At 40.9% G+C, this 23899-nt stretch overlaps 1 protein-coding gene across 2 annotated transcripts in view; it reads right to left on the bottom strand.

The window, feature by feature from the left end:
• Nucleotides 1-23899, bottom strand: part of slc12a4 (solute carrier family 12 member 4) — a 176783-nt gene that overhangs the window by 73020 nt on the left and 79864 nt on the right. For both annotated transcript variants that reach the window (XM_078210918.1, XM_078210919.1), the window contains exons 2-3: nt 1607-1701; nt 34-165 (exon numbers count right to left, since the gene is read on the bottom strand). In XM_078210918.1, coding sequence (XP_078067044.1) covers nt 34-165; nt 1607-1701 — 227 coding nt within the window. The remainder of the gene's footprint in view (nt 1-33; nt 166-1606; nt 1702-23899) is intronic.

Genomic DNA, 23899 nt, shown 5'->3' with positions numbered 1-23899 from the left:
ACTTCAGTAAAAAGGATTAAAGCCAATCCTTGCCTTGGGTGGTCTTTTCTTGGAAATTTCTGCATTTTCTGCTTCCTCATGTTCCTTTGCTCCCTGAGTGATGTTTGTGTAATTAGCCAATCTGCTAAGGAGCGATGACACCTTTGGTCGAATGTCCAGTTCCTCCTGTAAAAGATTTAGACCGTGGGTATTTGAAACCACAATAAAACCCAGGGTATAAATTGCACCCTTTCAAATACATTTTTAAACAACCTACAAAACGACAGTGAGGTGGGAGATTGGTGCAAGCAATGCTTCGCCATTGCCTTCCTAGGCCTGATTCTTCAGTTGATATCCATTATTTTTTGGTGATTCCTTGACAGTAGATAAACTACACTCGTGTGAAATGAGCTTAAATTTTTGAGGTTCAAATTTTTGATGAATCAAAATTTCTCACATTACATAATGAGATTCAACTACTTCCATTTTATAAAAGAAAAGAGTGCTCCTTCATGGGAAAAACTTTGAATTGTTTGCTGGCCAATCAATAACTGCAATCATGGAGAATAGAACACCAATCATGCTTCATTACAAGGGATTTATGGGATGTTATTAGAATAATATCCAAAGAAATGATCAGCTGTTCTCTCATTATTGGACATCAAGTAAAAAGTTTGCTAGTTATGGATGGAGGCTCTAGTCTGATAACTTTGGCAGCATGCACTTATTGCAAGGGAGTCAGGTCAGGTTACAACTGAATAGTGCTCAGATGTTAAGTGCTCTGGTACAACTAATATACAGAATCACAAGTGTTACAGCACAGAAGGCTATTTGGCCCATTGTGTAGGCCTGGGTACTGCACTCAGTTCTGGTCACCATACTTTAGGAAAGATGCGAAGGCCTTTGAGAGGGTGAAGAGAAAACTTATCATAATGGTTCCAAGTACAGTGCGGCCCTGTTATAACGCGATGGGTGGGGTCCATAAAAGCGGGGTCGCGCTAAATTTGCCAATTATTAGCGGAGAAAAAAGGGTCCAATGACACCATCGTGTTATATCCGAATTCACGCTAAATCGGGCCGCGTTAAATCGAGGTTCCGCTGTATAAGGGAACTCAGACACATGATAGGTTGAAGAGGCTAGGGTTGGTCTCTGTGGAACAAAGGAAGTTGGTGGTAGACTTGATAGAGGTATACAAGACTATAGAAGGTTTAGAAAAGATAGACAAAGAAAGGTTGTTGCCATTAGTTGATAGTACAAGGACTAGGGAGATAAATTGAAGGTCTTGGTTAAAAGATGCGGGGGGGGGGGGGGGGGGGGAAAGAGTTTTTTACATATCAAGTGGTAATGACCTAGAAATTATTGCCTAAGAGGATGGTGGAAGAGGACATTATCAATGATATCAAAAGGAATTTGGATCGACCTTTAACAGAAATAAACTTGGCAAGGCTACGGAGATAGAGTGGAAGAACGTGACTAGCTGGATTGCTCAAAAGAGAGCCAGCATGGACCCGATAGGGTGATTGGTCTCCATCTGTGTTGTAATATCGCCATAACTCTATGTGGAAATATCAGACTAAAAGAAAGCATTTTAAATGTTAAGCACAGTTCTTCACTGAAAATCATTACCTCAAATAAGGCCAAATTTCTGTCATAATATTCATTTCCTTTTAAAGTGTCAGTTTTGTTTAGGAAAGGACTGTCTTCTTTGTGATATCCATGACCTGAAAAAAAAAGTTATGCTCATCATGGAAGAAAAGTCAAAATGTAGATTGACCATGTTAAATATGCTCCATGAGGTATATAATTTAATGTACAGCAATTAAACATTTCACAAACAAAGGTAATTTATAGCAGACGTTTAACCTATTTTAACTGCAGTCTTTTGTCCTCAACATAGAGGAAAAGGAAGGCAAGTGAATAAATATAAACCAAGTAGGAGCACACTGCACTTGGCCATAACATAGAAAATTGCACAATATGTTTCCAGTTGTTCTGCCCATCACGCAACGAAATGCAGTTGTCAGAGCTCTTACATGCATATCATCCCCATCCTTGAGTTCACAGAGAAACATTTCAAACTTGCTATACGCCTGTGTAAACGTTGAGATCAGTTTTTAAGGTAAAGCATTATAGGATCAACTTTTAAGCAGGGAATGTTTGAGGGATTACTTTAAACTAAAACAACCACCCAGCACAGATCTCAAAAAAATCCACAATGTATTGAAGGACGTGATGCCCACACCAGTCATTTATTATCTTTCTCCCCATCATATTTTTAATTCAGGAACCACCCTATCCCAAGACAGGATCAAGCAGATATGCCTGTGGTTTCAATGCAGCTCAGGGTCCGAGAGTAAGGAAAGAAAGGGCCAAGCCTTTAGAAAACATTACACTGTTAGGCCCCAGCCCTTGACTCGACTTAGGCCTTGGTGCGCTTGCAAGGGTCCAATTAACAAGGACTGAGCCTTCACTTCAGGAAGACTGAAGGTTCAAGACAAGTCCTGGACATTCATTTATTTAATATTTGCTTTGGAAGTTTGTTCCTGCATCCCATTTCTACGTGCACTGTTCACTTATTTTCACTGATCAGTCAGGTTCTGCCTCTCAAGTGTCAAAAATCGATCCATATTTTTCCTCTCTTAATTGACAAATAGGAACTGGAGGAAATGCACAATTAGTATATCTTTTTTAAAAAGTAAGCATCGAGGTAACTGATGCAATTATTCAGATTATACTTTAGTTCTGTAATTTTGGGGGTTTTCTCCCGTGTAAAAGTCGACCCAAGCTTTACAAAGGCATATGAAAAATTAGGCTTTTTAGGCCAAAGATCATGGGGTTGACTTTCACACAAGATTGACTTTGACACAAGTATGTATGCTAATTGAACCTCTGGGCAGTTACGTGCTTGGCAAGCCCCTGTTAGTACTGAACTGAAAATCGACGAACTGGTTTCAAATAGGACGCCAAAGCCAGAAGATCAGAAGTTGTGAAAAGTTTGCAGTGGACTAGGATCCAGATCTAAGGTGCATTTTGTCATTTGTAAAGTTAAAAAGTGCATTATCTTTTCTGCATTTGTGCTGTCCTCAAGTATTTTTAATGTGTACTGTACAAGAATTGCTGGGCACTGTAAAATTGAATATTCTTTTAAACAGAAATTTATGGAAAGATGCCCATTCTTTCTACAGTCATTGCTTGTTTAGTACGAGTAATTAAATGAAGAAAATATTTTAGTGCTGAAATTGACTTAGATCTGAATAGTATTATTGATTGTGAGTGAAACCCAACCATCTCAACAACCAATCTCCATTTAAACTGGTCCAAATTGACATCAAGGCCAGAATGGCAACAAACCTCTTCTGGGACCAAAGAAGGGCCCCAATAAAGTAAGTGAGATGGGAGTCCAACACAATCTCAGTTGGTAGACGAGAAGTCGAGGCAAGATGAGGCTCAAAGTTTTCTTGAAGGGTAGGAAGATTGATGGTATGACTAACTTTGAAGGTATGATTGACCATGTAAGGGGCTACGGAGGAGGCAAACAGAGCAAGTGGAGGCCTGGAGGGAACGTTTGGCAAGGTGGGGAAGGTGAAAAGGTGGGGAGGGGGGTTGCGGAAAGGTAGCTGACACAACTGAATGGATGGACTTTATCATGGGTGCCGAAAAATCAACTGCTGCAAGAAATTACATTGTGACATTCAAAGACAAACACAAAATTAACAAAAACATGTTATTGGAGAATGTGTGCATTTGATACCTGCACATTAGATTTTAATTCTTAGTGAAGATAGGCAATCTTGTTGGTTTCTCCCAGATCCCCTCTTTATAGTTAGCCAAGCAGAAGGACTGGGCTATGGCAGAGTTAGGGGGTGGAGAGAAATGCTCCCAGTAAATATGAAAGGAACAGGTCAGAAATCACAAGGACTGGATTGCCTAGGATTCTGAGAGATAATTGCATAAAATGCGCTGGTTAGGATTTCCTAAAATTCCCTAGATCCTAGAACAGTCCCACTAGTTTGGAAGTTAGCAAATGTAACTTCACTATTCAAGAAAGAAGGGATATCAAGTCAACATCAACACTAAAATATCTCCTTCAGTTAATTACTCGTACTAAACAAATGATGACTGTAGAAAGAATGGGCATCTTTCCATAAATTTCTGTTTAAATGAATGTCCAACTTTACAGTGCCCATCAATTCTTGTACACTGTACTCGAACATTAAAAAGCCTTGAGGATAACACAAGTGCAGAAAAGATAATGCATGTTTTGACTTTACAAATGACAAAAAAACACCTTAGATATGGATGAAACAGTGAACTACAAGCCAGTTAGCCGAATAGACATTGGTAAAGTGCTGGAATTTATTATTAAGGAAATTTTAATTTAGAAAATTGTTCTATAGTATTATCAGACAAACTCAACATGATGTTTGACAAAGTTATTAGAGTTTTGAGGATGTAACCAGCAGGGCAAAATTAAGAGGAACCAGTAGATGTAGCATATTCAGATTTCCAAAAGCCATTTCCAAGGTGTCACATTAAAGGTTAATATGCATAATAAGTGTTCATGGAATTGGATAGAGGATTGGTTGTTGGACAGGAAGCAGACAGTCGGCATAAACAAGGCATTTTCAAGTTGACAGGGACTTGTGTACTTGGTCGAGGAACACATAATTAGCATGCAAGTAGTGTAAGCAAATCATAGAAATCATAGAAACCCTACAGTGCAGAAGGAGGCCATTCGGCCCATCGAGTCTGCACTGACCACAATCCCACCCAGGCCCTACCCCCACATATTTACCCACTAATCCCTCTAACCTACGCATCTCAGGACTCTAAGGGGCAATTTTTAACCTGGCCAATCAACCTAACCCGCACATCTTTGGACTGTGGGAGGAAACCGGAGCACCCGGAGGAAACCCATGCAGACACGAGGAGAATGTGCAAACTCCACACAGACAGTGACCCGAGCCGGGAATCGAACCCGGGACCCTGGAGCTGTGAAGCAGCAGTGCTAACCACTGTGCTACCGTGCCGCCAAATCATTGAATCTTACAGTGCAGGAGGAGGCCATTTGGCCCATCAAGTCTGCACTGACCACAATCCCCCCAGATCCTATCCCCATAACCCCCATATATTTACCCTAGCCCCCCTGACACTAATTTTAGCATGCCCAATCAACCTAACTCACATATCTTTGGACTGTGGGAGGAAACCAGAGCACATGGAGGAAACGCACATAGACATGGGGAGAATGTGAAAACACAGAGATAGTGACCCGAGGCCGGAATTGAACCCGGGTCCCTGGTGCTGTGAGGTAGAGTGCTAACCACTCTGCCGCCCCAAATGGCATACTGGCCTTTATTGCAAGGGGTTTGGAGTAAAGGAATAAAAAGGCAAACTGCAAATGTATAATGCTTTGGTGAGTCCACATCTGGAGTGCTGAGTGCAGTACTGGTCTCCATATTTAAGGAAGGATATACATGCCTTGGGGGTAGTAGAGTAAAGGTTCATAAAATTGGTATTTGGGATGAAAAGGTTGCCTTATGATGAGAGGGTGAGTAAACTGGATCTATAGCCTCTACAGTCTAGAAAAATTAGAAGTCAACGCATTGAAACATACAAGGTTCTGAAGGGGCTTGATAAGGTAGTAGACATTGAGATATTGGTTCCCCTGGCTGGGGAAACTAGCTGGGGTGGGGGGAAACATCTTCAAGATAAGGAGCCAATGATTTTGGACCAAGCTGAGGAGAAATTATTTCACCCGAAGGGGTATGAATCTTTGTAATTCTCTACCTCAAACAGTTATGGATGGTCCACTGTTGAATATATTTAGTGCTGAGATCAGACAGATTTTTGGTCTATATGGGAAGCCAAAGCCAAAGATAACCTGATAACAAAGATAACCAAAGATAACATACATATTGAACAGCAGAGTCGGCTCATTGGACTGCATCGTCTACTTCTACTCCTCTTTCTTGTACTATGTTAACTTGCAGTTTCAGAAGTTGGATCAAATTCAAGCTTTTTACCCCAATTCTCTTCTTGAAAGATGATGATTTATGACAAATTCCCAACCCATTTTATTTACACAAAACACTGTCACAATCTATACTAATATTTCTACTTTTCTAATTTGATATTGTGAGTGCATGTATATGTAAGTAGATCTATATAAATTCCAGTTTAATAACAGCAGCTATTAGACCTTGTAGTCAAAAGCCTAAATACTGCACCAAAAGGACATCAATTTGGATGAATGAAAACTTTTTTCTTTGCTAAAGCTATTTCTGCTGCCTATGAAAAATACTTGCTTCTAACAGGAAAAAAATGTCCAGCTTTTCACAGCCATCATTTCCTTCACATTGGCTTGCAAAAAGGGTGTTGGGAATGAACAAAGGCCAAAAACTATCAAGAAATATTTGTCTAGTTGCAGGAAGTTTGCTCAGCTATTTCTGAAGATTAAGAATTTTCCCAACTAGATATAGCTTGAACTAGGGATAATGACAAGAGCTATATTAAGCTCAATAACATGCACAACATTGATTGTTATTAACATACATTGTGCTGCGTTACTGCATGCTGGCACAACTCTAACATTGCTGAAATAAGCAACTATTTTAAGCCAGCATCCAGCTGATTAACATTGGCATGTAGCAGTAGACAATTCAAAGCAAGAAGGCAGAAACAAAAAGGTGGATTGAAGATGTTATTGACATTCTTTTCAACTAACGATTCTAATCATAATCTCAATCCTCAAGTCTCACCTTGCATCCCTCGCATCTTTGACTTTAGGAACTTCAGACAATAGCTACACACTTAATTTTCTCATGACAGTGCATGCTTGTGTTATGGGAAATGTTTGTGTCTTAGGCAAGGGGTTGACGGATTGATATTTTGGCTGGAGACTTTTCGTCAGAGCACAACACTGGATTGGTTGCCTATTATAGAAAGCAACCGAGTTTCATTTCCATTGCAAATCAATGGGCATGATCTGCAATGCCATTTTCACTTCCTGGCAAATTGAAAATCTATTCTAATAGCTCACTGCAAATGATCATACAGTACTAACCATGTACTACTCTCCAAAGTATAGATATCTCTCATTTTTTTTAGAATAGCAATTCCTCCCTTCCAGTTATTTTGCTCACCATTCCTTTTGTCATCAGGTTAGCACATATTCCTATTTAACTGCAAATTTTAGGACAATAGAAGGCTAAGCCAGTCTATGGGGAGTAAACTTTATAATACTGGCAGATAAAATGCCAAACTAATCTGCTTTACTCCCCCAATTAATAATGTCATTCAATTCTTCATGACCTATAATGCCAAGGATACCATGTCAACTCACATTGCACATGTAAACCTTTCAAAAAATAAGGTACAACTTGAAGAACAAGCTATATTAATCAGAAACAAGTATCAAAACACCTGATAAAATAAGCACATTATCAAAAGGAAATAAAAAATAATTTTGAACATTGTTCCAGGAAAGTGACCCAAAATGGCTTAATCTGCATCACAATGGTTAAAGAGGAAATTAACACAATAGTGAGAAAGGATATTAGCTCTGACAATGTGGAGTCTGTATGGGTAGAGTTGAGAAATACCAAGGGGCAAAAACATTAGTGGGTGTCATATATAGACGCCCAAACTGCAGTGGTGATGTTGCGAATGGCATTAAACACGAAATTAGAGATGCTTGTGATAAGGGAATATCGGTGATCATGGGTGATTTTAATCTGCACATAGATTGGGCAAATCAAATTAGCCACAATGCCATAGAAGAGGAATTCCTGGAGTGTATATGGGATGGTTTTCTTGACCAATATGTGGAGGAACCAACTAGAGAGCAGGCCATCTGAGACTGGGTATTGTGTAATGAGAAGGGAATCATTGCTAATCTAGCTATACGAGATCTGTTGAGGATGAGCGACCATAACATGGTAGATTTTTTTTATCAAGGTGGAGAGTGAAGTAGTTGATTTAGAGACTAGGGTGCGGAATCTTAATAAAGGAAACTATGAAGATATGAGGTGTGAGTTGGCCTTGATAGTTTGGGGAGAGTTACTTAAAGGGATGACAGTGGATAGGCAATGGCAAACATTCAAGGAATGCATGGGGGAACTGCACCAACTGTTTATTCCTGCCTGGCACAAAAGCAAAATGGGCAAGAGGGTCAATCCATTGCTTACAAAGGAAATTAGTGAGAGTATCCAATCTAAGGAAGAAGCATACAAATTGGCCAAGAAAAATAATAGGTCTGAGGATTGGGAGCAGTTTAGAATTCAGCAAAGAAGGATCAAGGATTAAGAAGGGGAAAATACAGTACAAAAGTAAGCTTGCAGGGAACATAAAGACTGACACTAAGAGTTTCTATAGATAAGTGAAGACAAAGAGGTTGAAGAAGACAAACGTAGGTCCCTTACAGACATAAATGGGGGAATGTATAATAGGGGACAAAGAAATGGCTTAGCAACTGAATACATACTTTGGTTCTGTCTTCACAAAAGAGTACACAAATCAAATGCCAGAAATGTTGGAGAATGCAAGATTTAGTGGGAGGGAAGAACTGAGGGAGATCAATATTAGTACAGAAACGGTGCTGGGAAAATTGATGGGATTGAAGGCAGTTAAATCCCCAAGGCCTGATAATCTACATCCCAGAGTACTTAAGGAAGTGGCTCTCGAAATAGTGGATGCATTGGTGATCATCTTCCAGGATTCTACAGACTCTGGAACAGTCCCTGCAGATTGGAGGGTAGCTAATGTCATTCCAATATTCAAAAAGGGAGGTAGAGAGAAAACAGGGAATTATAGACCAATAAACTTATCAGTAGTGGGGAAAATTCACGAATTCATAATCAAGGACTTTATCGCAGAGCATTTAGAAAACAGTGGCAGGATCAGACAGAGTCAGCATGGATTTATGAAGGGGAAATCATGCTTGACAAATCTGTTGGAATTCTTTGAAGATGTAACTAGTAGAATTGACATGGGGGAACGAGTTAACATGGTATATTTCGACTTTCAAAAAGCATTTGACAAAGTTCCGCACAAGAGCTTATCATGCAAATTAAAGCGCATGGGATTGGGGGAAGTGTATTGAGATGGATAGAAAACTGGTTGGCAGAGAGGAAACAAAGAGTAGGAATTAATGGGTGCTTTTCAAATTGGTAGGCAGTAACTAGTGGAGTGCCACAGAGATCGGTGCTGGGACCCAGCTATTCACAATATATGTTAATGATTTGGATGAGGGAACAAAATGTAACATCACAAAGTTTGCAGATGCTACCAAGTTGGGTGGGAGGATGAAATGTGACGAGGATGCAGAGATCCTTCAGAATGATCTGGACAGGTTAGGTGAGTGGGCTAATCAATGGCAGATGCAGTATAATTTGGATAAATGTGAGGTTATTCACTTTGGAAGCAAAAACAAGGCGGCAGATTACTACTTGAATGGCTGTAAATTGGGAGAGGGGAGTGTGCAGCGGGACCTGGGTGTCCTTGTGCACCAGTCACTGAAGGTAAGCATGCAGATGCAGCAGGTGGTAAAGGCGGCAAATGGCATGTTGGCCTTCATTGCGAGAGGTTTCGAGTACAGGATCAGGGATGTGTTGTTGCAATTATACAAGACCTTGGTAAGGCCACATCTAGAGTAGTGTGTGCAGTTTTGGCCTCCTTTTCTGAGGAAGGATGTTCTTGCTCTCGAGGGAGTGCAGCGAAGGTTTACCAGGCTGATTCTTGGGATGGCGGGACTGACGTATGAGGAGAGATTGACTAGGTTAGGATTGTTTTCGTTGGAGGTCAGACGAATGAGGGGGCCATAAGACATGAGCAGAATTAGACCACTCGGCCCATCGAGTCTGCTCCGCCATTCAATCATGGCTGATTTTTTTCTCATCCCATTCTCCTGCCTTTTCCCCATAACCCCTGACCCCCTTATCAATCAAGAACCCATCTATCTCTGTCTTAAAGACACTCAATGACCTGGCCTTCACAGCCTTCTGCGGCAAAGCGTTCCAAAGATTCACCACTCTCTGGCTGAAGAAATTCCTCCTCATCTCAGTTTTAAAGGATCGTCCCTTTAGCCTGAGGTTGTGCCCCCTGGTTCTAGCTTTTCCTACTAGTGGAAACATCCTCTCCATGTCCAAGTTATCCAGGCCTCACAGTAAGTTTCAATAAGATCCCTCCTCATCCTTCTAAACTCCAACAAGTACAGACCCAGAGTCCTCAACCATTCCTCATACGACAAGCTCTTCATTCCAGGGATCATTCTTGTGAACCTTCTCTGGACCCTTTCCAAGGCCAGCACATCCTTCCTTAGATATGGAGTCCAAAACTGCTCACAATACTCCAAATGGCATCTGACCAGAGCCTTATACAGCCTCAGAAGTACATCCCTGCTCTTGTATTCTAGCCCTCTTGACATAAATGCATTTGCCTTCCTAACTGCCGATTGAATCTGCATGTTAACCTTAAGAGAATCTTGAACAATGACTCCCAAGTCCCTTTGTGTTTCTGATTTCCTAAGCATTTTCCCATTTAAAAAATAGTCTATGCCTCCATTCCTCCTTCTAAAGTGCATTACCTCACAATTTTCCACAATGTATTCCATCTGCCACTTCTTTGCCCACTCTCCTAACATGTCCAAGTCCTTCTGCAGCCCCCCTGCTTCCTTAATAGTAACTGTCCTTCTACATATCTTTGTATCATCTGCAAACTTAGCAACAGTGCCTTCAGTTCCTTCCTCCAAATCGTTAATATATATTGTGAAAAGTTCTAGTCCCAGCACTGACCCCTGAGGCACACCACTAGTCACCGGCTCCCATCTTGAGAAAGACCCTTTTATCTCCATTCTCTGCCTTCTGCCAGTCAACCAATCCTCTATCCATGCCAGGATCTTACCCTTAACACCATGGGCACATAACTTATTTAACAGTCTCCTATACGGCACCTTGTCAAAGGCCTTCTGGAAATCTAAGTAAATCACGTCCACTGGCTCTCATTTATCGAACTTCCTTGTTACTTCCTCAAAGAACTCTAACAGATTTGTCAGACATGACCTCCCCTTGACAAAGCCATGCGGTCTCAGTCCTACTTTATCATGCACTTCCAAGTATTCTGCGATCTCATCTTTAATAATGGACTCTAAAATCTTGCCAATGACCGAAGTCAGGCTAATCGGCTTATAATTTCCCGCCTGCTGCCTCCCTCCCCTCTTAAACAGCGGTGTTACATTCGCTGCTTTCCAGTCCTGTGGTACCCTCTCTGCCTCAGAGTCACTGAGCAGAGACTGATAGCCAAGTTCCGCACACATGAGGACGGCCTCAACCGGGATCTTGGGTTCGTGTCACACTATCTGTAACCCCCACGACTTGCCCTGGCTTGCAAAATCTCACTAACTGTCCTGGCTGGAGACAATACACATCTCTTTAACCTGTATTTAACCCTCTCTCCACTCACATTGTCTGTACCTAAGAGTTGATTACCTGCAAAGACTCGCATTCCAACCATTATTTTGTAAATTGAGTTCGTATCTTTATATGCCCTGTTTGTGAACAGAACTCCCACTTACTTGACGAAGGAGCAGCGCTCCGAAAGCTAGTGGCTTTTGCTACCAAATAAACCTGTTGGACTTTAACCTGGTGTTGTGAGACTTCTTACTGTGTTTACCCTCCCTGCCTCCAGTGATTCCTGAAAGACCACCACCAATGTCTCCACAATTTCCTCAGCTATCTCTTTTAGAACCCTGGGGTGTAGTCCATCCGGTTCAGGTGATTTATCCACCTTCAGACCTTTCAGATTCCCCCGAACCTTCTCCTTAGCAATGGCCACTACTCACCTGTGCCCCCTGACTCACTTGGAGCTCTGGCATCCCACTGGTGTCTTCCACGTGAAGACTGATGCAACGTAAAGAGACTGATAAAATTCTAATAGGACTACACAGGGTAGATGCAGGGAGGATATGCCCAATGGTAGGGGAGTCCAAAACCAGGGGTCACAGTCTGAGGATTCAGGGTAGACCATTTAGGATGGAGGCAAGGAGACATTTCTTCACCCAAAGCGTGGTGAGCCTGTGGAATTCATTACCACAGGAAGTAGTTGATGCCAAAACATTGAATGCATTCAAGAGACAGCTGGATATAACACTTGGGGCGAAAGGGATCAAAGATTATGGGGAAAAAGCAGGATTAGGCTATTGAGTTGGATGATCAGCCATGATTGTGATAAATGGTGGAGCAGGCTCGAAAGGCCAAATGGCCACCTCCTTCTCCTATGTTTCTATGTAATCCCAGCAACAGCACAGTCCTGTTAGGCAGCTTGATAATTTCACCATAAAGCAAACAAAATCTCTTAAAGTGTCAACTTGTGCAATGTGACTTTCATGTAAAGTCATTTTATTTAAAACAAAGGTAAATCTGCACAAAGTAATCAGATAAATATGGCTACATTATTCAAATAATGTATTTAGTCATCTCTGTCATGCCATTCTTTAACAGAATCTAATTTACATGAAACAGAGCGATTATCTATGGCTTGTGTTCCCTTTACATATTTTTTCATTTTTAGAAAGGTGAAGGACTTCAGTGTTGTGGGATGGATTACTTCTTTATTTTGCCACATCTATGCACCAGTGCCAAATCTTCCATTTCCTAAGTCAACCTAATAGTCTGACATTAGAATTGCTGTTGAATTATGAGCTATTCTAAGCCACAACAACAGCAAGAATTAGGTGGGGTAATTCATTGCTTATCATGAGCATCTTTCACGTTTCCCTGTTTCTCGAGTAGTGCATCGCGCATTCTTGGGAGTATAGATGAATGATGACTGGGGAGGGTTGTCTGTTGAATTTTAGGATGAAGTGTACCTCTTCACAATGGGAAAGATATTCAGTTCAGTTCATCACCTGTTGACTGATGATCAGCATTACAGAATTAGTTAATCTTTTCCCAGTGTAAACACAGGGTTTCTAATGGTGCTCCTTGTGGTGTGTGGTCTTCACCATTGTCTTGACAATACCATGAAGGGTGACCAAGGACAGCTCCTTGCATGCTGGTAGGCCTGCAATCACCAGACCTGTGGCATTAACAAACATAGCACATATGGGGTGAGCATATAGGATTTTTGTAGCAACACTTGAGTGTAATGGATCACAGGGATTAAACCTGAGCCATTGTATGTAGTAAACTTGGCAGTGGTTGGTCAACTCACCACACCTATGGGTACACACATTTCAGGATGCGAAGAAGAACTTTGGCACCTGCATCCTTATCCAGTTTTGCATTTAGGTTATACAGACCCTGCATCTCTGGGCAAATAATCTGGATGGATTACATTTTTTGATGTTCAGTATGCGGAAAGTCAGCTCACTTTGTATATCAATGGTCTGGTTAGCCTCGTGATCTGTTTGCGAAGCCGTTTGGTGTGCACTCTTGCTTGGTTATAATGTTGTATGTGTCTGGTTTTTGGTTGTGGCTTCTCATGATTTTGAACAACTTGTTCTGGCCTTTTCCTTCTGAACTGGCACTCCCAATGTCCTCTGCTGCATACAGGGTTCAAAGCTGAGCAATTACTGGGTGCACGTAAGAGGTCACAACACCTTCAGTGTTCACTCAGCTTGCCTGCATTGGCTATCACACCCATTGTCTGTAAACTCTATCTACCTTGCAGCATGGCATTGTACTTGCATCCGCCAAATAGTAGTATTTCCATGGTGTTTTTTTGGAACACTTCTACTGGCTTATGAATTGCTCAATGGTCTCTGTCAGTTGTTTGAAAGACATGAATTCCAGACATTGTATTTGGAAGTTGAGCTTAACTATTAATTGGTCTTCCAGTGTTTACCAAATTTGAACTGGATTTTTATGATGGTCGTCAGACAGACATGACGTTTTCAGTCTGTGGCAGTCTTCATTGTCTGTAGCAAGTTTAATTTTTATGGCTTGTTTATCTGGCTCAGAATCAGTGAGGGCCAGAAAGACAGCTCTGGTGTGTTTTTGGATCAAAGTAAACTCAAATAGGAAATCTGCTGCTTTCCAATTCAGACTTGGAAACCTATGGTAATCTTTTAGCATTAAAAACCCTGTAAAAAAAAACTATCTGGTCTGTTGACAGCTATTCAGGCTGTTATAGTAGATTGTACATAGTTTGTGAAAGGAGACAACACAAGAGGTCAGACAGTCTTTTTCGATTTTGCGCTCTTGAAAAACAACTGGTTTACAACTTTTTCCCAATCTGATTGCGGTTATGTTCCATAGGATCACTTTACAGATAACTATGAACAAATCAACACCAAAATAGAGCAAATATAGAAAAGCTGATGAACATTTCATAAGACAGCAAAGCACATTTATGACAAAGGGGCACTAAAGGCCTGTTTAAAAATTGTACTGTTTTAATGCAATATTGCTACTTTATCACGGATACTGAAATAGTATAGGAAGAGTCTTTGCCCCTCACTATTTACCACACCACCAATTTACTTGTCATCTGCGAACTTATTTATCATACATACCTCCTACATTCAGATCATTCATGTACACTACAAACAAGGGATCCAGCACTGATCCATGCAGAACACCACTAAACACAGGCTTCCAGTCACAAAAACAACCTTTGGCCATCACTCTCTGACTCCTGCCACAAAGCCAATTTTGGATCCAGTTTGCCAAATTACCCTGGATCCCATGGATTTTTAACTTCTTATCAGCCTCCCATGTGGGACCTTGTTAAAAGCCTTCCTAAAGTCCATGTAGATTACATCAACTACACTACCCTCATCTACACAGCTAGTCACTTCTTCAAAAAATTTGATCAAATTTGTAAGACATGATCTCCCTTTGACAAAACCAGGCTGACTATCCTTATTAATTCCTGCCTCAGCAAGTGGAAGTTAATTCTGGCCCTCAGAATTTTTTCCAATAGTTTCCCTACCACTGAAGTTAGGCTCACTAGCCTGTAATTTCCTGCTTTATCTCTAATTCCCTTCTTGAATAATGGATAAATTTCCAGGGCATGAAAATCTTCATCCCCAGAGTGCTTAAGGAGATGGCCCTAGAAATAGTAGAGCCACTTGGTGGTCATTTTCCAAAATACTTTGGACTCTGGAATGGTTCCTACAGATTGGAGAATAGCTAATGTAAGCCCGCTATTTTCAAAAAGGAAGGTAGATAGAAAACAGAGAACTATAGATCAGTAATGCTAATTGGTAGTAGGGAAATTGGTTAGTCCATTATCAAGAATTTCATAGCTCAGCATTTGGAAAATAGTGGTAAAATCAGGCATGGATATTTGAAAGGGAAATCATGCTTGACAAATCTAGTGGAATTCTTTGAGAATGTAACTAGTAAAGTTAGTGACTAAGGAGAACCAGTGGTTGTGGTTCATTTAGACTTCCAGAAGGTTTACCAGGCTGATTCCTGGGATGGCATGAGTGTCATATGAGGAGAGTAAGTCAGTTAGGACCATATTCATTGGAGTTTAGAAGAGTGAGAGGTGACCTCATAGAAACTTATAAAATTCTAACAGGATTAGAGAGTAGATTCAGAAAGAATGTTCCTGAGGATAAGGGCTAGACTTTTTAGGATTGAGATGAGGAAAAATTTCTTCACTCAGAGTGGTGAATGTGTGGAATTCGCCACCACAGAAAGTAGTTGAGGCCAAAACATTGTGCGATTTCAAGAAGAAATTAGATATTGCTCTTGGAGCTAAAGGGATCAAGGTATATGGGTGGGAAGGCGGGATCAGGGAGTTGAATAATGAATGGAGGAGCAGGCTGAAAGAACTGAATGGCTCAAAGGGCTGAATAGCCTCCTCAATTGCCTCTTCCTGCTTCTATTTTCTGTGTATGAACCATATTAGCTGTCCTCCAGTTCTCTGACACCTCTCTTATGGCCAGAGTAGATTTGCAATCTCCTCCCTTGCCTCCCACAGCAGCCGGGGATACACCTCATCTGGGCCGAGGATATATCCACTTTTAGGCCAATTAAAACCGTAAAGATCTCCTCCCTCTCAATGTTAAGTTACAGATCATAGAATTCCAACAGTGCAGAAGGAGGCCAATCAGTCCATCGAGTCTGCACCGATTCTCTGAAAGAGCATCTTACCCAGGCCAACCCTCTTGCACTATCCCCGTAACCCTGTGCATTTACCATAGTTAATCCACCTAACCTATACATTTTTAGACTGTGGAAGGAAACTAGAGCACCTGGAGGAAACAAACGCATACACGAGATGAACGTACAAACTCCGCGCAGTCACTAAAGGTCGGAAACAAACCCAGGTCCCTGGCACTGTGAGGCAGCAGTGCAAACCACTCTGCCAACATACCTCCCCGTGCAACATTATCATGTAACTAAGACACATTTAACATTATCATCCTTGTGAATCTATCACCTCCTGAGTGTTCAAATAAATCACAATGTCCCTCCCTGATTTTTACACCCACATCATCCTTCTCCATAGTAAACACAGATGCAAAGCATTCATTTAAAACCTCACCTATGTTTTCCGGTTCCAAACACAAATTGCCACGTTGGTCCCCAAAGGGCCCTACTCTTTCTCTGGTCATCCTCCCGCCCTTACTATACTTATAAAAACACCTTTGGATTTTCTTTTATTTTACCCACCAGTGTTTTTCATGTCTCCTTTTTGTTGTCCCCAATTCTTTTTTTAAGTAATCCCCTACACTATCTATACTCCTCTAGGGCTTCTGCTGTTTTGAGCCTTCCTTTTTTTTCCTGATCCAACTTTCTTATGTTGTTGGCATAGGGGAAAATTGGTTACTTTCCAAAACAACAACCTCGAGACTGCTGAGGAAAATCACAAGGATGGAATCTGACACCAGTGTTCAAGACAAATAATAGTTTAAAAAAAACAAGTGGTGTGTTTGTACTTCACCATGGTTTTAAAGCTTAATTACAGCCAGGAATGTATAAGTGAACAGCTTTATTTCCCCACCATAAACCCTTCCACCCCTCTTGATTTAATACCAAAACTCAAACCTTTGCTCATCCATCCATTAGTTGTCCATTTTTTTTCTCTTTACTGCCCCAGTACAACATTTTACTATTAGCTTTTTACTGGAAAATAAACAACTTTCTCCTTTGGTAACAACACGTCTGCTTATTTCTCCAATACTTTATTTCTCTTTTCCTGCCATTTTCTAATCCTTTCTGGCATTTTTGGGGCATTCTTTATTGAGGTGATGCGTGCAAAGCCTTTCTCTACCTCATGACTATTATAGAACCATTGACAATACCATTCCGTCCATCTTAATTCATCCATCCAGAGGCTCCCTTTAGTTCCTCATTAAAGCATCCAATTGTCTCCGATAATTCCAGGGTACCACCCCAGTACTATATCAGGAAGCCCATTCCATGTGTTGATCGCGTTGAAGAGTTTTCTGATGTCAGCACTAATTTGTCCTTTGCTCGTCTGAACCTGCATCTTCCTTGTCTAACCTAACTTTATTTTTACTCATAGCAATCTTATACTGCCACAAGATTGCTTTCTTTTCAACCTTAAGAATTTGATTTCTCCAGCCTTAATAACTCAACGAGAAACAACGCAGGAGATTTGTTAGCTTTGATAAAAATTGGCTCCATTATAATTACTGATCCTCATTTTAAAATTAAACAGAATTTATTAATTCACACACCACGCTAGTTGAAAATAGTTAAAATAACTCAAATGTGTTACCGGTAAACCAAATCATGTACATTTACACCTCCAATTTAGATGTTTCAGTTAGCATTGAGAACACTAGACAAATTGCAGTATGTGTGCGCAGATGTGCCCTTTATACATTTTGCTGTCTAATTTGGGATTTGTGATCCATTGTGTTTATATTTAAATAAGCAATCTAATTTTCACATCCTTTTGCACCATGTGTTGTTTTCCAGACAGAATTTATCAGTGATCCAGCATATGGGATTGGCTTCTAGTTACCCTTTTCACAAGGCACTGGTCATGAAAGGACTAATATGATCAATAGTCATGGGGTTTTTAGAAATGCTGCCATTACCTAGATATTGGCTGTTCATTAATCTTGGAAGGACTGTAGAACATGAACTTTTGGTGAAATGAACACCACTAAATAACAGCAAGGAATTGGAAGCAATGGTGTAGTAGACTAGTAACCCAGGCACCCATGGTAACATTGTTCAAATTCCACCGTGGCAGATGGTGAAATGTGAATTTAATTAAAATGTGAACATAAAAAAATTCTGACCAGGGAACCACTGCTGGTTGTCATAAAAACCCATCTGGTCCACTAATATCCTTTAGAAAAGGAAACCTGCCCTTCTTACCTAATCTGGTGTACATGTGACTCCAGACCCACAGCAATGTGGTTGACTCTTAACTACCTGCTGAAATGGCCCAGCAAGCCACTCAGTTCAGAGGCAATTAGGGCTGCGCAATAAATTCTGACCTTGCCAGTGATGCCCACATCCATGAATGAATTTAAGAAAAGTTACATTTGGGAAAATTCGGAAAATCTTGTATTCAAATTAGTACACAATGAAAAGTTGTTAACCGAACAATAAAAGAATCACTTCCTTTATGACCCGGGCGGCACGGTAGCACAGTGGTTAGCACTGCTGCTTCACAGCTCCAGGGACCTGGGTTCGATTCCCGGCTTAGGTCACTGCCTGTGTGGAGTTTGCACATTCTCCCCGTGTCTGCGTGGGTTTCCACCGGGTGCTCTGGTTTCCTCCCACAATCCAAAGATGTGCGGGTTAGGTTAATTGGCCAGGCTAAATTGTCCCTTAGTGTCCCGGGATGTGTAGGTTAGAGGGATTAGCGGGTAAAATATGTAGGGATATGGGGATAGGGCCTGGGTGGGGTTGTGGTCGGTGCAGACTCGATGGGCCGAATGGCCTCTTTCTGCACTGTATGATTTACATGTCCTCACCCAAAAGCCTTGGCATTTGTCCAGTACACAAAAGCAAATTAACGTCACATGGATCAAGCAGAAAAACAAAATTACGTATCCAGTAAAGGGAATTCTATATATAAAAGAACTTCCTTGTCAAATGCCTAATTTGCTTAAAAACCCCATTGTCACGGACAATTTAAAAGCGTTTCCCCAAAGTCACTTGTGAACAATGTATTTGTGTGGATATGTGTATTTTCTAACCTGAGGAGTGCAAAATTCAATTTAAAATAACTCAGGAGCAAAGCCTTTTTAGTTTAAAAAAAAGAAAAGGTTAGTTTATGTCACTCCATTGCTCTGGAAGTTACTTTAGATAAAGTTACTTTTGTAAAAATTCATTCAAGGGCTGTTGGCATCGCAGGCTGGGCCTGTGTTTGTTGCCTATCCCTAAATGCCCTTGGACTGAATGGCTTGCTAGGCCATTTCAGAGTCAACCACATTGCTGTGGATCTCGTGTCACATGTAGGCCAAACCAGGTAAGGATGACAGATTTCCTTTAGTGAACCAGATGGTTTTTATTTTAAGACAATCGACAATGGTTTCATGGTCATCATTAGACTATTAATTCCAAATTTTTATGGAAGTCAATTTCTCATCTGCTGTGGTGGAATTTGAACCTAGGTCTCCAGAGGCTTATCTTGGGTCTCTGAATTACTAATACAGTGACAATACCACTACATCACCACCTCCCCTTTAACGCATACACATGTATAAAGCTTTGTCACAACTGAAGATATGATACTTTAAAAAATTGGATCAGATTAGTCCATAGTCAGTGCAGTCCTCATTTTTTGAAGTTGAGATGTTGCATTATCTGAAATGAAGGTTTGAAAGTTGTAGGATTGTCTTTGCAGCTGCGATGGCTTCCACTGTTGAATTGGCAAAGGTTGCTTTCAGAGGTAAGCTTAATAGGTGGAATCAGGTTTATCGGGAGGAGAGAAGGTTCCTTTCTCTGTAGGCATGGCACTTTCAAACTGTCTTTTTACTTAAAATAAAAGCTGTGTCTGTTTCTAGAAGCCTTTCTCTGTCTTTCGCTAGGTTGAAGCTTCTTCAAGATAGTTCTTTCAAGTTACTTTTTTTGCATAAGCATGAAGCAAAAATGGCTGCTGTCATGCTCAGGCAATGTTCCATATAAGGCAAGTAGCATTTCCATTACAGTTATCCGATGTCTCCTTACATCCTGTGAAGGGTGAAGGTTGTTCACACTTCATAATGGCTTATCAGTTAATGGCTTACTGTTTGGAGAAAAACTCATTAAGTTAATGAGTTTCTGTTTACTGTTTTGGAACACTTATTGAATTTTAAATGTTAGTGTCTGAGGATGCCTTCTCTTTGGCTGAAGGAGTTCCAGCCAGAATCCACAAGGTGAAAGTTAAGTCTGCCTTGGAGTCCATTTTGAAAACAAGCTCAGTCCACTGCATGGATCTTATTCCCAAATTCTAGAGCCATCCTTCCACATGGGCTACTCAAGCCTCCATTACTGCAAAAACCCACTTCATCCTATCCTTCTGGAATTAAAATTAAAATTAAAGTTAAAATTAGCCACACAGATAAACATTCAGTGGTAATCAAGTTTACTGATTTACTGTTTCTGTATTATTACAATTAGGTGAGGGGAGATAGAATGACTCCCCCTTCTCTTCCCAATCCTCATTTGACCGTAACAGGATTTTAAAAAGGATGGGCTCGCCAATTTGTAGTGACTCTAAAAGACACCCACAGATGGGTTGCCTCAAGTTTTTTTTAAAGAAAATAAGATTATATTTATTGTCCTTAACCAGGTCTGTTAACATTTTAAAAATGCTCCAACTTTCATGCACACATGCACTCAGATTCACATTAAGAAATTACAGAGTGGGGGGATAGATTAAGTGATATCTTAAAGTCCAATAAAGATTAGTTATATAGTTCTTGTGAATTGATAGCTTGGTGGACCTAGTGGTCCTCTGATTTCGGCTTTGAGATGGGTTAAAGATATAGACAGACGATTTATCAGTTCTTCTGGAGACAACAGTTACTGGGTTGCGTTCTTTAAAATCTCTGCCTGCAACATGTGGATAGTCAAAAAGCAGACTGGGCTCAAGCTTGCAAGATGGGTGGAGAGAGAGGGAGAGCGCAAGGGTATGTATCTGGACCTTCTGTCCCCTGGCTCTTCTACACTGTTGGTCTCTAGACTGGCTTGTTTCTCTCTGGCTCTTGGAGTAAATAAGATTTGTTAATAATTTGTTAACCAGATAGAACATAGAACAGTACAGCACAGAACAGGCCCTTCGGCCCACGATGTTGTGCCGAGCTTTATCTGAAACCAAGATCAAGCTATCCCACTCCCTATCATCCTGGTGTGCTCCATGTGTCTATCCAATAACCGCTTAAATGTTCCTAAAGTGTCTGACTCCACTTCACTGCAGGCAGTCCATTCCACACCCCAACCACTCTCTGCGTAAAGAACCTATCTCTGATATCCTTCCTGTATCTCCCACCACGAACCCTATAGTTATGCCCCCTTGTAATAGCTCCATCCACCCGAGGAAATAGTCTTTGATGATCACATTATCAATACCTCCATTGTCTACATCAACTGTTTGAAGTTAGAAGCTATTGCTACAAAATGGGGATGTGTAGTCACTGTTGGCATCTACTTATAATGAACCAGTTTCTCTACAATTTAAGTATTAGGCTCAGACAGAGTGAGTTTGCAAGCCTACTGGTTTTCAATTTTGGTAGACACACAGACAATTCCAAATTCCACAAATGATTTCACCTCAGCATGTCCATTCAAAGTAGGGAACCCTCCCAAATGTTTTAGTACACAGAGAAATTTCCCCAGCAATAGAAAATACATGTATAATAATAATTATAGTTTTGTAGAAGGATCATTTAGATCTGAAATGTCAACTCTGTTTCTCTCCACAGATACTGCCAGCCTGCTGAGTTTATCCAGCGTTTTGTTTTAATTTCATCCACGGTATTTTGCTTTTATTTTATAGAAAATACCTTAAGAATTTTCCCAAGCAAATAGCCTCAAAGTGAACCAAGACGACCTAACAATTTCACTACTTAGCGGCCTAAAGAAAATCATAGACAACAACACTTCAACAACAGAATAATATATGGTATACTGAATGCTATAGCAGTTAGACTATGTTGTTAGTAGCATCAGTGATCAAACTGATAGGAAACTGAAATCAAACTAGGAAAAGGATGAACTGTAGAAGTGTACAAATATAAGAAAAACTATTCATCATGACAAAAACTCTCCTTTGTAAATACATACTTCTGCATGCTAAAAATCAATTAGCCAGAGATCTGCTGTTAGGGTGGGCATGCCTTGTAGCTGTACTGTATGCAAAGTACTGCACAGAGATTGCTGGACACTGCTCTCCTGTGAGGCCTTTAGGCGCCACAATGCTGATATGGTCGACTATCATCTTGGCACTTTACTTGGGTATTGTTTTCCTTCTCCGGGACTCTCCTTATCCTCCTGTTGCTTTATGAACTGGACTGTCGGAGTTGCTTTGTACCACTGTTGAACGGAAAATAGATCGATTTTGCTGGCGGGTTTCCGACTGCCATTTGAGTGGCTTTTTCCAAAGTCAGATCTTCTTTAAATTGGAGTAAAATGCTCAAGTATTATTGGTCACTCCCACTACTATTCATTCTTAGACTGAGACTAAGGAAATTGGGCATGTCTGCTACAACTCTCACCAACTTTTACAGATGCACCATAGAAAGCATTCTTTCTGGTTGTATCACAGCTCGGTATGGCTCCTGCTCTGCCCAAGACCGCAAGAAACTACAAAAGGTCGTGAATGTAGCCGAATCCATCACGCAAACCAGCCTCCCATTCATTGACTCTGTCTACACTTCCTGCTGCCTCAGCAAAGCAGCCAGCATAATTAAGGACCCCACGCACCCCGGACATTCTCTCTTCCATCTTCTTCCGTTGGAAAGAGATACAAAAGTCTGAGGTCACGTACCAACCAACTCAAGAACAGCTTCTTCCCTGCTGCCATCAGACTTTTGAATGGACCCACCTTGCATTAAGTTGATCTTTCTCTACACCCTAGCTATAACTAGAACAGTACATTCTGCACTCTCTCGTTTCCTTCTCTAGAATGGTATGCTTTGTCTGTATAGCACAGAAACAATACTTTTCATTGTCTGCTAACACGTGAGAAAAATAAATCAAATCAAATCTTTCAAGCTCCAACATAGCCACAGCCTTCAGCTAATCTGACTTGCAAAGAGAGTTTGCATAAATGGGTCCCTTTCTGATTACTTGTCTCAGGTAGAGTCCCCAGGGGTTCTGTGCTTGAGCCTCAACATTTTACAATTTATATCAATGACTTAGATGAGGGGAGTAAAGGCATGGCAGCTAAATTTGCAGATGACACAAAGATAGGTAGGAAAGCATGTTGTGAAGCGGACATAAGGAGGTTGCAGATGGATAGAGATAGGCAGAGTGAGTGGGCAAAAATCTGGCATTTGGAGTATACTGTGCAAAAATGTGAGATTGTTCACTTTGCCAGGAAGAATAAAAAAGCAGATTACTTAAACAGAGAATAACTTCAGAATTCTGAAGGATCCAAGTGTTCTCGTGCACGAGTCACAAAAGAAAAGGTTAGTACTGAAGTACCAACATCCTCTCATGGAGTCCTCTTACACTGGACAATACATAGATCTTTCTTCTGCTGTCCATCCTCCACTCCTACCATGGAACTTCTTAGGCAGGATTGGACTTGTACCGGAGCTTCTGGGTCAAAAGCAGGGACTCTACTCACTGCACCACTAAACCTCCTGTGTGCCGTTTTGGTGTCCTTATTTAAGGCTGGATATAAATGCTTTGGAGGCAGTTCAGAGGAAATTTACTAGATTGATTCTGGGAATGAACGGGTTGACTTAGGAGGAAAAGTTAGACACATTGGGCTCGTTTCCATTGGAGCTTGGAAGAGTGAGGGGTAAATTGATTAAAGTATATAAGATCC

The sequence above is a fragment of the Mustelus asterias genome, chromosome 4 (assembly GCF_964213995.1).
Source record: "Mustelus asterias chromosome 4, sMusAst1.hap1.1, whole genome shotgun sequence".
In the NCBI taxonomy this organism is placed as follows: Eukaryota; Metazoa; Chordata; class Chondrichthyes; order Carcharhiniformes; family Triakidae; genus Mustelus; species Mustelus asterias.
This window is presented reverse-complemented; position numbering and strand designations above follow the sequence as displayed.